This window comes from Drosophila gunungcola, assembly GCF_025200985.1.
Source record: "Drosophila gunungcola strain Sukarami chromosome 3L unlocalized genomic scaffold, Dgunungcola_SK_2 000031F, whole genome shotgun sequence".
NCBI lineage: Eukaryota > Metazoa > Arthropoda > Insecta > Diptera > Drosophilidae > Drosophila > Drosophila gunungcola.
Genome location: NW_026453183.1, coordinates 876,424 through 891,512, shown reverse-complemented (window position 1 = coordinate 891,512; position 15,089 = coordinate 876,424). Strand labels below are relative to the sequence as shown.

The window sequence follows — 15,089 nt, the reverse complement described above, 5'->3', positions numbered from 1 at the left end:
CAGGTTTAGCAAAAATTAAATATTCTTGAAAACATTAAAATTATGATTAACTTGCGCATATGTAAAAAAACATTGAAGCTATGATGATTTGCAATTTGAATTATTCGATAGTTCCTATGGCAGCTATATGATATCGTTTACCGATTTTAATAAAATGAAAAGCATAATTCTGAACTTTCAAATAATTAATTAGTCAAAAATAATTCTAAAACAAGGGTATAAAATTTCAATATAGCTAACTTTATGAATAACAATTAATCGACGCATTAATATAGTTTTTGGGGCTTGGTTGACTTTTTCCTGGAACTGCCCATGCACATTCACAGAAGACGACCACACAAAAACTGAGCGAACACAGAAGTTATTAGAAACTTGGCAATTCTTCAAAACGCAATACTTCGTAGCTCTAAGTATTTTGGAACAAGTGACCCAACAAAGGTGTGTGGTGCAAATAAAAGCGATCACGCTTAGAAATCATTGCATCAGAGGTTCGATTTCTACCCGAGGTAAATGCTTATGTAAGAATTTATAAAAAAATTATTAAATATTTATGTTGACGTTCTAATCATTACAAGTTCTCTTTCATTTCAATAAATCTTCCTTACAGATAGAAATGTACAATACATACATACAAACATGCATGTGGCAAAAGAAGTTTAAGTACACTTTGCACTGAAAATTTATATAAAATGTTAAGCGTGTTGCTCACTGTATATAAATAATTTAATAAAATAATTTCTTTATAAATGGCATAGCAGTTGTCGCAGGCGTGCAAACTTGTTTTTTTAAACTAAAAAAACATTTTTTTTATTAAATTTTTTTATTGTATTTTCAGTCTTTATTTTGAATATGTACTTGTTTAATTTAAATCTCTATGGGCGGCAGTGCATGTAGTGACGATGCGCAAAGAGTGTGTGCATAGTATACGACTATAGCTATTTGAACAAAACAACTCTCGGGAAAAACAAGTACCGAAAATATGTAGTTCAATGGGAAAATATTTGTATGATTTTTTTGGGGTGAAATTCAATTTAACTGAGCCATAACATTACAAATGTCGTCAAATATCTGAGTTTCGTGTTCTGAGCAATAAAGTTATGTTCATGAAAAAAAAAATCGATGTTGTGTCTCTGGGAAATGTTTAATTCTGGGGTGAGCTTGACCTACGCAGCCCATTTAAAGAGCGATACAATTTGGCTTAAAAGAAGAGGATGGTCAGTTTCAGGCATCAACCAACAAGGCTCCCACCACGTATCCTCGATGCCTAATAAATATTCAGGAGCGGCAGCGCTTGTACAACATGACAGTATCAACATGGCCAGCAACTCAGCTGCATCCATTTAATTTCATTTTAATGCAAATCATATCTCATGAAGGTGTCCTGCCGAATGCTGCCACTGACTACCAACACTCTCTTTATCGAACAATCAAATGATTGCAATGGAGTGGAATCCTTGTCAGGGTTAAGTTACCGCCAGAAGCGTGTTCAATGCATAATTTTTGGCAGAGTTGCAAATTATTGCTGTTGCTGATTGCCGCTGTCGTCATTTATGTTTGTCTGTTGTCTGTGCTCGTCGACTGTTATTTGAAATTGTACTGATTATGGCGTAGTGGACCGACAGATGCATCGGGACCTTTGTCGTTGCCTTAAGAGGGGTGCTACATAAATAGTGGATAGGTCGCCGAAAATATTTAAGTGGGAGGTAAGAAATTTACGTTGCAGCATTATTTCGCGGAATTTACATTTACCACACTAGAAAATCTTTCAATGTGAAATTTACTGTCGTCTTAGCTGAAGCTTTTCTATGGAACAAGCAAATCGATTTTGTTGTCGGAGCAGGCCCTTGATCTTTCTCACATCAAGGGGCACTTAAGCATACAGGAAACAAATTTGCCAAAGACGTATTCGTGTTCAAGGTCAAATAATAAGAATATGGCCAAAACACTAATATACTTTGGTGCTAAATTTGTGAAGTGGCTTTTATAAGTGCTCCGAAAACGGCTGGCGGAATTTAGGAAACTCATCCAGGAGCTCGCCGATATGGTTACCACAAGGCTTTTTACACATTAGCTCCATCAAGCATTCACGACTCATCGCTGCCTCACGAATGCTCGAGAACACTTCACATTCAAAACCAGATCCAAAAATAATTGTGCTCAAGTGCGTGGCCAAATGCGGATCGACGAATCCGGCAACCAATGTCCAGAGCCCACCGCCATCGCTTAAGTGGTTAATAGAGTTCGATGATGGCTTTGATGAACACTCGACTCGGCTATGGCTATGATTTCTTCTCGACCGAGTTCAACCTACTACAGAGATTGGTAATGAGAACTTGATTTCAGCAGACCCGCCAAAGTCTGCCTATAAAGTCGCCTGTCGAATTGGAGCAAGGTATCATTGGGTTCAATACTAGCGACTCAGCAACATCTCCAGTCAGTTCGAATAGTTCGCCAACATCCAGGAGCCTATAACTACAGCTTCAGAATGGTTAGTACCGTTTGCCCTGTCACTGAACATACCACAAGGAGTTTTATTATGAATTATTTAATTTAATTCAATTTAATTAAAAAGTGTATCAGGTTTCTCCTGAGTTAAACTAGTCTTTTTTTTATAAACGAATGCATTATTTCTTTGCAGAAACTCTTCATTGCCGCCCTTACCGTTTGCCTGGTAGCCTACGCAGCCGCCCAGCTCCCCAGCTCGGAATACCTTCCCCCGGTGGACAACGCCCCCAGCCAGGAGTATCTACCGCCCGTGGACGCCGCTGCCATTGGGGACACAAAGGTGGCCGACGATGGCTACCGCTACAAGACGGTGCGCAAGCTCAAGTTCCGCGCCCGCCACCGCCGCGACGTCTCTGAAATCGCGGAGCCCAGCAACGAGTATTTGCCGCCCGTGGAGGTGGAACTGGCCCCCGAGCTGAAGACCGTCCTGGGCGACGGCTACCGCTACAAGACCGTGCGCCGGCTCAAGTTCCGTCGCCACCGCCGCGAGGCTGCCGCCGAGGAGGCTTCCGCCGAGGCCGCCCCCAACGGAGAGTACCTGCCCCCTGCCGAGGCTGTAGCTGCCCCCGTCGCCGCCGAGGCCGAGACCAAGGCCGCCGAGGAGGGAACGGAGCTCGCTAAGGACGGCTACCGCTATAAGACAGTGCGCCGTCTGCGCTACCGCCACCGCCACTAGGCCGCAGACCCGAACCTAGGCATATTGAACCAAATTGATCCTGAAAGTACACTGGGGAAGTAGAGTCGGACGGGGCTGGACCACGCCCTATCCAACTGACTTCCCTTTTTGCCCTTCCCTAATACGTACCCCTTGGGTTGTCCCAGCATATGGAATAATAAAATTTATTCACGAAAAATCAAATGAATCCTCTAGCATGCGTATTTCTTGGCAAGTCTGCAACTTAAAGCCCCAAGAACGAGATCAAAATTAACATATTCTCCAAGTTGCACATTAAATAACCGTATGGAAAAAACGTTTGGAGGGCCGCTGGGAGCTAAAGTCAATGGGCGAAATGGAATTGAAATCAATGGCCAAGTAATGGGCGAAAGGCTAGCGGAAAAAAACTTTTGGCCCTCGCCAAGAGGGCAAAATTCTATTTTCAAATTAAGTGTGTCCTGCTATGCCACAAGGAGGAGCAGAGGCAAGAGAAGCAACCAGTCCGAGTGCAACGACTCCGCGCCAGCTCCGCTCGCTCGACTGTGCCGGCAACTTTTTTTTACGGTCAACTTTTCGTAATATTATTTTGCATTTATTTGCACAAAGTTGATTTTTCCTCTGATTTCATTGTTTTCTTTGGTTGGCTTTGCGGACTGCCAGCCAAGTTACAATATTGCAGCGGTCCTATCGTAGCTCTCAGTACTAGGTTTTCGGCTGTTGGCTCTTGGGCCCAACCCAGTGAAAGAACCAAAAGCAGCTGGAAAAGAGTAAATAAAACATTTTTTGTGCGCCAAACATAAAGTTACGTAATTGAGCTCTTGACTTTTTGTACCTGGCGCAACCCAAAAAGGATATCAACGAGTTTAAGTTGAATATTCGTTTAGTAACAGATTGAAATTAACTTTTCAAGGCCTCTTGTCAACAGTATGTGCATTGAGAAAAAATATCGCCAAAACTGTGTGTTTTTACAAGACAAAAAACTGAAAAGCATGATATAAATTATTTTCAAAATATTACGTTAATGAACGACTCATAATGCCCACTTTTAAAGTGTCAAATAACGTTTACTGCAGACAAATAGTGTCTGTTATAAAAGTATAACAAGTTTTCTAATATGAGCACAGCAATAAAGAGATATTTTAAAGCCAAAAGTTTTTGAGCACTCAAAGCATATTTTGATGAGCCTTCAAAGTTATATCACGTCCTCGGCGCTATGACACGGGGCGTTATGTCATGCAGTATTATAAATTAAGTTAATATGAACTATTCTAGGCAGAGCTGCATACCTACTTAGACTTGACATGTAGATTCTTACGTAACGAAAGTTTACTTCAAAACGGGGTCACGCCCTCAAATCGGAAAAGTCTGTCATATCACTGTGGAGACATGTAAGACCTTACACAGAGAAAATTCTGACGTTCAGAAATTAAGAACCCACATAAAGGATATATGTACTCATTTTAAGAAAAAAATAATTAAACTGAGGATATGTTCTGAATTTGAGAAAAAATGTTCTAATAATAAGGCAAAGTGGTCTAGCTGTGTGAGATGTCCGGACTTCGAAGTCAACACCCAAGGGTTTTTTTTTATTTTATTAATGCTTATTTATGTAACTCCTTATTATTTTTAAAAAAAATACCGCAAATGTTTTGCTTAAAATACGATTTCGCCTTTTCATAGAAAATAGTTGTGCTGCTTTTGCTTACTGACAAGTTAGAACGAGCATGGACGAGTGATTAAGGCTTACATCTAGAGCGCGAAAGGTCCCGGGTACAATTCTCAATCGAGGCATGTGATTTACAAAAAAATATTTCGTAAGTAAAATGATTTCATTTAACACGTAAATCAATAACATAACAACTAGTTATGAATTATTTTATAAAGAATCAACTATAGCTCTACAAGTGGACAAAAAGACCGAAGCTCGTTTTCAAATTAAATTTCTAAACATATGTATGTAAAACAAACAATAAAATTAAAAGAAAATGTTAGTAACATTTTTGGCCGATTTATTTTGGTAGCTTCTCATTTTGAGAAAATAGGCTTGAAAAAATCACTTATGTACTCAATTTGAGTTTTTTCGTCTTTGAAGTTTTTTTCTCAAGCCGAGTAAATTGAACTCAAACTGAGAATTTTTTATCTTAAATTTCTTTTGAGTACGAATATTCTCAGATTGAGTGAAATATACTTGATTAATTTTCTCTGTGTATTTCGGTCACATCTATCGGTAGACACAAAAAACATTTATTATATTACAGTTTTGATCTGAAAAACGGGTATTTAATAGTCGGGGAACTTCAATATACTGTTCATTCTTTTGCTTACGTTATAGTCTGACTCAATAGGCGCACTAAAACGCATAGCCAGTTTTAAAATTGTACTCAAGTCTACAACATTTTCTATATAGAGTTTCTCGGTCTTCAGAAGTCAAACCATACGAGATTTCCCAAAATATTATTAAAATAATAACTTTATACATATATATTTTTAAGGCAAGAAAAACGCCAATTTTATAATTTTTTTGCGGCTACATCAATAATATAACATTATTAAATTTAATTACATATTATTGTACAACTTCGGCAAGCCAAAGTTTATATACCCTTGCAGCTATTGCAAGAATTAAATATATTTGAAAACATTAAAATTATGATTTACTTGCGTATATGTCTAAAAACATTGAAGCTATGATGATTTGCAGTTCAATTATAATATAGTTATTTTATATATTTTTATTATTTCTATGGGAGCTATATGATATAGTCCTCCGATTTTGATGAAATTTAAACTGTAATTCTGAAATATTTATCCATTACTATAAAGTTATAATTTTTTTTTATATTTATTATTATGATTGCTCCTATGGGAGCTATATGCTATAGTCGTCCGATCCGGCACGTTCCGATTTATATACTACCTGCAATAGAAAGACAAATTTTTGGGAAAGTTTCATGCAGATAGCTTTAAAACTGAGAGACTAGTTTGCGTAGAAACGGACGGACAGACGGACATGGCTAGATCGACTCTCCTAGTGATGCTGATCAAGAATATATATACTTTATAGGGTCGGAGATGTCTCCTTCACTGCGTTGCAAACTTCTGACTGAAATTATAATACCCTCTGCAAGGGTATAAAAATTGATGAAAAAGCCGGTGAATCTTTAGAAGTTCCTTGAAAAAAAGTGGTGATGATTTTCAGCTCAATTACTTAATCGTTCCAATGGCAGCTATTTGAAATCGTTTTCGATTTAAATAACATTAAAAGCGTAAATCTGAACTATCAAATTACTACTATGTCCAAAAGAAAAAATTCAAAAAAAGAAAAGTTACTTTTGTTTAAATTTATTTTATTTGAATTCCGGTTGATCCCATGGGAGCTACATAAAATAGTCCTCCGATTTCAATGCAATTTAAACCGTAATTATGTAATATTTAACCTTGAATTCAACTCACTTGAAGCGGTTTCTGAGACATTGTGGACATATAACTTCTTAATGTCTTCTTCTAAGGGCAATAAAACATTACTTCAGGGCGTAACTTTTTTAAAGTCAGCTTCAAGCAGTTTGTGGACCCGAAAAAGTGTATTTGTTTTAAGGAATTTGTTTTAGAAACCGGTTGCGCGGAAAAATTTTTCACATTTATTAACAAAATAGGTTGCAAAGCAGTAAAGGAGATATTTAAATATTAAATAAATAAATATTTAAATATTTCAGAAATACGGTTTAAATTTCATCAACATCGGACGACTATAACATAAAGCTTTCATGGGAGCAATAAAAATTAAAAAAAAAAAACAATTTAAAATAAATGTAACTTTTCTATTTTGTAAATTTTCTTAAATTTTTTTTTTGATTTATTAATAATTTGACAGTTCAGAATTACGCTTTTAATTTTATTAAAATCGTAAAACGTTATCATATAGCTGCCATTGGAAATATCGAATATTCGAACTGCAAAACATCATAGCTTCAATGTTTTTAAACATATACCCAAGGAAATCGTAATTTTAATGCTACTAAGAATATTTAATTTCTGCAAGGGTATATGAACTTCGGCTTGTCGAAGTTTGCTTCCTTTCTTGTTCAACATTGAATGAATGAAAAAAGTGGGGGAGGGGCGTGCATCAATGGCGGCATGTCGGCGAGGAGGTGTTCCGCTAACGGAAGGGATTTCCTCAAAACCCGTGATCTGAAGCACAAAACCAGACCATTCTGAACTATGAACATACAAGAAAACCGAAGTTACAAAGTTATGAGGTTTTAAAAAATAATATGGATTTTCGCAATATTTGTTTACTTATTATGTTTTTAAATAAACAATTTTTAATATAATGTTGTTAAAGATCTCCCTTTCGCTTTGCTCTTTATTCAATGCTTTATAAAAAGTTTTACTGTGAAATATGCGCCGTTTTGTTCGATAATCTGTTTCCATCTAGACGACAACTTCATAGAAGCCCCTCTCCTTATTTGCGAAGAACTTGGACAACCACCTTACACCACCAAAGGCGTTCGCCATGGTGAATGTGATAAAAACTCCCATTCGAGATGACGAAGCTTTTGACGAGTCATCAACTATGTGTGTGGTCTGGCGTTGTCCTGATGGAACACAACACCCTTCCTGTTGGCCAATTCTGGACGCTTCTGGTCTATCGCCTACTTCAAGCGGTCCAGTTGTTTTCAGTAGATGATAGAATAAAGCTTCTGCTCATATGGGAGCAGCTCATATGGGATGATTCCCTTCCAATCCCTTTCAATCGGTCCAGAAGGTTTTTTGCGTCAAATCAATCGGCATTACTTTATGTCGAAGAACTAAAAAAACAAGAAAGGAAGCAAATTTTGGCAAGCCGAAGTGCATACACCCTTGCAGCTATTGCAAAAACTAAATATTCTTGAAAACATTAAAATTATGATTTACTTGCGTATATGTTAAAAAAAATTAAAGCTATGCTAATTTGCAGCTTAATTATTCGATAGATCCAATGCCAGCTATATGATCGTATCGTTTTTCGATTTTATTAAAATTAAAAGCGCAATTCTAACTGTCAAATTATTAAAAAGTCAAAAAAAATATAAAAAAATTACAAAATAGAAAAATTACATTTTAAAAAAAAATGTATATATTTGTATTGTATCTATGGGAGCTATATTATATAGTCGTCCGATTTTGATGAAATGTCGAAGAACTAAAAAAAAAATTAAAAAACAGCAAAGTAATAATTTTTTAAATTTATTTTTCCGATTGTTCTGTTCCGGCTCGTTCCGACTTATTTACTACCTGCAATAGACAACTTTTGGGAAAGTTTCATGCAGATAGCTTTAAAACTGAGAGACTAGTTTGCGTAGAAACAGACGGACTGTCGGATATGGCTACACCCAGAGAAATAGTAGACTTGTTTTTAGGCTATGCATTACCTAAAAATTTCAGTATGGGAAAAATTTCAGCTTTATGTATGGCATTACCTAAAACTCTCAGAATATGGACTATTTTCCTACTTTTAAGGATATGGGTGGACTATTTTTTGAGGTCAATTGCCGTATTAAAAGTAGTCCATTTTACCTAATAATTTCGAGTTGCTTTCAAACCATTTCTGTGAAACATTTTGATAAAATATTATTGGTGAACAATACAATGTATGAATAAGTAGCTTATTGTTATACAGTTAATAATTTAAGGAAGTATTTCAAGTTTAACTTCGCTTAAAAGTTAAACTGTATGTATGCTACAGATGGGCGATATTTCGATAGACAGATTTCCGAAAAAATGCAGGCTATCGCTATCGTCTTAAAATCGGTGGCATGCCATCACTTACAGAAAGAACGCGCATTTCGTAAAGTTTCTTGAAAGTGCAAGTGCAAGTAAAATGTTTTGAGGACAATTAAATGATCATGTAAGTAATGCGAAATAATATTATTTATAGGCATTATATCGCGCACTACTGGTTTCTTAATTTTAAGAAAATAGTTTTTTAAAACGGCTTTTGTCTATCTTCTTGGTCGCCACTTATTCACATCCATACACACATACATACATACATACATATACAAATGAGCAGTTAGGTCAAAATCCCATTAAAATAAATTTTCCTGGAATCGAAATAATGCGCATTTACCATACAAAAGTATGCGCAAGTGGTTATTTATGTGCGTATGTATTTATTCGCTGATCACGCCTCGAGGCGTGTATTTCATATTTGTTTATGTTTCTTATTAGATAATTAGAGATTTTGAGTTGAACTCAGTTTGGAAAACAATTGGATTACAATCCGGACAAAGTTTTAACAGTTGGATCAAGAAAGGGAAAAGAAGCATTTTAGCCTGGAAAGTTAAGCAAATTAAACAAGAAAGGAAGCAAACTTCGGCAAGCCGAAGTTCATATACCCTTGCAGCTATTGCAAAAATTAAATATTTTTTAAAACATTAAAATTATGAATTACTTTGCAGCTCAATTATTATATAGTTATTTTATATATTTTTATTATTTCTATGGGAGCTATATGAAATAGTCGTCCGATTTTGATGAAATTTAAACCGTAATTCTGAAATATTTAACCATTTTATATGTCGAAGAAGTAAAAAAAAAATTAAAAAACAGCAAAGTTATAATTTTTTTTGTATTTTTTTTGGCGATTGTTCCAATGGGAGCTATATGATATAGTCGTCCGATTTTGATGAAATTTAAACCGTAATTCTGAAATATTTAACCATTTCTATATGTCGAAGAAGTAAAAAAAAAATTAAAAAACAGAAAAGTTATAATTTTTTTTTGTATTTTTTTTCCGATTGTTCCAATGCGAGCTATATGATATAGTCGTCCGATATTGATGAAATTTAAACCGTATTTCAGAAATATTTAACCATTACTATATGTCGAAAAACTAATAGAAAAATTAAAAAACAGCAAAGTTATAATTTTTTTTATTTATTTTTTCGATTGTTCCTTTGGGAGCTATATGCTATAGTCGTCCGATCCGGCTCGTTCCGACTTATTTACTACCTGCAATAGAAAGACAACTTTTGGGAAAGTTTCATGCAGATAGCTTTAAAACTGAGAGACTAGTTTGCGTAGAAACGGACGGACAGACGGATGGACAGACGGGTATGGCTAGATCGACTCGCCTAGTGACGCTGATCAAGAATATATATACTTTATAGGGTCGGAGATGTCTCCTTCACTGCGTTGCAAACTTCTGACTGAAATTATAATACCCTCTGCAAGGGTATAAATATGAGGCGAAGGTAATTTTTTCTATCCGTATACATTTTCCATATATTGGCAGATGCGTTAAATGTTGAGATATTATTTTATTATAAATAAATAAATACAAGTAATTAGTAATAATTAATTAGGATAAGATTAACTTCTAACAAATAAAACAATATAAATTATAAAAATAAAACTAATTCAAATTTTAGTTTTAGGGAAAACATGTCCTGAAAATTGGGCTGAGGACAAAAAACCTGGTAAATTTTTACCTAATTTTATGTTCATCTTTGATTGATTTTTTAGCAGAAGAAGTTGAAAAATCCTTGGACCCTCAGACGGCAAGGGTAACGAGGTCAAACTTTGAAAAAATGGACGGGACCACCACGGGCTATAATCGCAAGGACAAGGGCAGCTCCGAGTAATAGTGCGGAAATCAGAGCGAGTTCATGTACGCGTAATCAGTAGGCCAGTAAAGTGCCGGCGATGCAGATGAAGTTGAGGAATAAAATATACGTAAAGCCATATATGAACTCGTTACATATAACCCGAAACTACATATAAATACATCTAAAAAATTAATGGAGTATTGGAAAGGATAAGAAACAAATATATCAAAATTTATACGTGCAAGCAAAAGCCAAGCTAGCATAGAGAAAGGATTTTCTGCTCTCAAACTTCCACTTACAGAACTACGATACAATTTATGTTAATAAACACTTAAAAAACTTATAATGCCAAAATAATTATAAATAAGTGAACGACAAGAAACTCAATTTGTTTGCTTTTATTTTATGGTTCTTTCACCGAAAGGACTTTTGTTATAGAGCTCTCAAACAAAAATCACCTTAAGACGTTTTTTTGCGAATTAAATTAATCCTTTTATAAAAGTTATTTTTGACACCAAAAATAATTCCTTAATAACAGTTTTTTTTTAGGAATACAGCCGCAGAATTGAAAATCTGATGTGTTGGTGCGATCGTAACGAGTAATACTTCAATCGAAAGGTATCGCGAAAAGGGATTGTATACCAAGACTTACGAATTGTTTGGTTATCGAAAGTTTCATGCAGATAGCTTTAAAACTGAGAGACTAGTTTGCGTAGAAACGGTCGGACAGACGGACATGGCTAGATCGACTCTCCTAGTGATGCTGATCAGGAATATATATTCTTTATAGGGTCGGAAACGTCTGCTTCACTGCGTTGCTAACTTCTGACTGAAATTATAATACCCTCTGCAAGGGTATAAAAATAACTGTTTTATTATAAAAGTGATAACTGTTATTGTCCCTTGGATAATCTGATAAGTGTATCGATCTGATAGGAGAAAACACCATGATATATGTTGGAAAATATCAAACTGGTATGCCTCATGTAGGATAATTGAAGACCAGTTTTGTGAGAGAGATCCATTAATTTGGGATCACATTTGACTCGCACAATAATGTGAATCTCCGAAGAAGATCTCTAATTCAATCGGACCCCTTCCTTTCCTGGGTTCATTAGGCTAAACGTCAATCGGATGCTTCCAGACGTGTGACAATTAGGCGGAGCAAGTCGATCGAGATGTTGACATAATTGATTTTTAATGGAAGCAGTGCGTAAAGTACTGCCAAGAAAAGTAGAAAATCTCTGACAAAACTGATAAGCGTGCAGCGAGCTCCAGATGTTCCCTGGTAAACCCAAATTCCCCTTACTTTTTTTAACGCTGTCGGCTTTTGAAGCGTAATTACTCAAGCGGCTTTCGCCTTAAACACTTCACCTCGATTTGCCTGCGTCGGCTTAGAATTGCTATGCGGCACACGAATAGACACAAATGGCAAGTAGCAAATGATATATGCTTAATATAGTTAAGGAAGGAAAGCCATGACTTGGTCAAGCTGCTGGTTTGTTATGCCTAAGCCGGGTACAACTGACTGAAAAGGAAAGTTTCTACATCTGGCTTTTCGTGTGTTTGACTTTTGCTTTTACCTTTTAGCTATTCGCTGCGAATGGGGTCTGTCAAGAGAGCCAGCTAAAGTTGTACACTTCCGGAACTGACTTAATAATTAAAACAGAGCAGCAAGATAAAAGCAAAACCTTTCTCAGAAGGGCTTAGTGGTAGTTTCGGTATCAACTGCCAATAAGGAGGCACAAGTCTTATTTCCTCACAGAAATTAATAAACAGACCTCGCAAATAACAGATGCTCACGAACATTCACAAATGAAAAAACAAAAGAGAACGCTAAAGTCGAGTTCCCCGACAATTAGAACTTCAAATAATTGATTGCAAATGAAATCACAATAAATTGAATTTTAAAGTATAGTATTTATTAACAAAAATACGGGTTTTTCTCTCAGTTGTTATCTGCATGAACACTTTCCCAAAAGTTGTCTTCCTATTGAAGGTAGTACATAAGTCGGAATGATCGGACGACTAATGCGTATAGCTCCCATAGGAACAATCGGAAAAATAAATAAAACAAGAAAGGAAGTAAACTTCGGCAAGCCGAAGTTCTTATACCCTTGCAGCTATTGCAAATATTAAATATTCTTGATGATTTGCAGCTCAATTATCTGATAGTTCCTATGACAGCTACATGATATCGTTTTTCAATTTTAATAAAATTAAAAGCGTAATTTTGAACAGTCAAATTATTAATTAATCAAAAAGAATTTCTAAAAAAAAATTACAAAATAAAAAAGTTAAATTAAAAAAAAAATGTCTTTCATTTTATAATTGTTTATAAGGGAGCTATATGATTTAGTAGTCCGATTTTGATGAAATTTAAACCATAATTCTGAAATATTTAACCATTGCTTTAGGTCGAAGAACTAAAAAAAAAAATTAAAAAACAGCAAAGTTATAATTTTGTTTTCATTTATTTTTCCGATTGTTCCTATGGGAGCTATATGCTATGACAGCTACATGATATCGTTTTCCGATTTTAATAAAATTAAAAGCGTAATTTTGAACAGTCAAATTATTAATTAATCAAAAAGAATTTCTAAAAAAAAATTACAAAATAAAAAAGTTAAATTAAAAAAAAATGTCTTTCATTTTATAATTGTTTATAAGGGAGCTATATGATTTAGTAGTCCGATTTTGATGAAATTCTGAAATATTTAATCATTGCTTTAGGTCGAAGAACTTAAAAAAAAACAAGAAGGAAAGCAAACTTCGGCAAGCCGAAGTTCATATACCCTTGCAGCTATTGCATTAATTAAATACTTTTGAAAACATTTAAATTATGATTTACTTGAGTATGTGCTAAAAAAAAAACATTGAAACTATGATGATTTGCAGCTCAATTATAAGATAGTTATTTTATATATTTTTATTATTTCTATGGGAGCTATATGCTATAGACGTCCGATTTTGATAAAATTTATACCATAATTCTGAAATAATTAAACATTGCTATATGTCGAAGAACTAAACAAAAAATTAAAAAACAGAAAAGTTATAATTTTTTTCATTTATTTTTCCGATTGTTCCTATGGGAGCTATATGCTATAGTCGTCCGATTTTGATGAAATTAAAACCGTAATTCTGAAATATTAAACCATTACTATATCTCGAAGAACTAAACAAAAAATTAAAAAACAGCAAAGTTATAATTTTTTTTCATTTATTTTTCCGATTGTTCCTATGGGAGCTATATGCTATAGTAGTCCGATTTTGATGAAATTTAAACCGTTAATCGTAAATATTTTACCATTACTATATGTCGAAGAACTAAACAAAAAATTAAAAAACAGCAAAGTTATAATTTTTTTTCATTTATTTTTCCGATTGTTCCTATGGGAGCTATATGCTATAGTCGTCCGATCCGGCTCGTTCCGACTTATATACTACCTGCAATAGAAAGACAATTTTGGGAAAGTTTCATGCAGATAGCTTTAAAACTGAGAGACTAGTTTGCATATAAACGGACGGACAGACGGACAGACGGACATGGCTAGATCGACTCTACTAGTGATGCTGATCAAGAATATATATACTTTATAGGGTCGGAAACGTCTCCTTCACTGCGTTGCTAACTTCTGACTGAAATTATAATACCCTCTGCAAGGGTATAATTAAAAAACAGCAAAGATACAATTTTTTTTCATTTATTTTTCCGATTGTTCCTATGGGAGCTATATGCTATAGTCGTCCGATCCGGCTCGTTCCGACTTATATACTACCTGCAATAGAAAGACAAATTTTGGGAAAGTTTCATGCAGATAGCTTTAAAACTGAGAGACTAGTTTGCATATAAACGGACGGACAGACGGACAGACGGACATGGCTAGATCGACTCTACTAGTGATGCTGATCAAGAATATATATACTTTATAGGGTCGGAAACGTCTCCTTCACTGCGTTGCTAACTTCTGACTGAAATTATAATACCCTCTGCAAGGGTATAATTAAAAAACAGCAAAGATACAATTTTTTTTCATTTATTTTTCCGATTGTTCCTATGGGAGCTATATGCTATAGTCGTCCGATCCGGCTCGTTCCGACTTATATACTACCTGCAATAGAAAGACAACTTTTGGGAAAGTGTCATGCAGATAGCTTTAAAACTGAGGGACTAGTTTGCATAGAAACGAACGGACGGACAGACGGACATGGCTAGATCGACTCTCTTATTGATGCTGATCGGGAATATATATTCTTTATATGGTCGAAAACGTCTCCTTCACTGCGTTGCTAACTTCTGACTGAAATTATAATACCATCTGCAAGGGTATAAAAAA

At 35.1% G+C, this 15,089-nt stretch overlaps 1 protein-coding gene across 1 annotated transcript; it reads left to right on the top strand.

Annotated features, from left to right (window-relative positions):
- The first annotated feature begins 2,368 nt into the window (after window positions 1-2,368).
- On the top strand, window positions 2,369-3,364 carry LOC128260234 (uncharacterized). The gene is made up of 2 exons (XM_052993056.1): window positions 2,369-2,488; window positions 2,639-3,364. The coding sequence occupies exons 1-2, from the start codon at window positions 2,486-2,488 to the stop codon at window positions 3,179-3,181; spliced, it is 546 nt and encodes a 181-aa protein (XP_052849016.1). The 5' UTR covers window positions 2,369-2,485; the 3' UTR covers window positions 3,182-3,364.
- The last annotated feature ends 11,725 nt before the right edge of the window (window positions 3,365-15,089 follow it).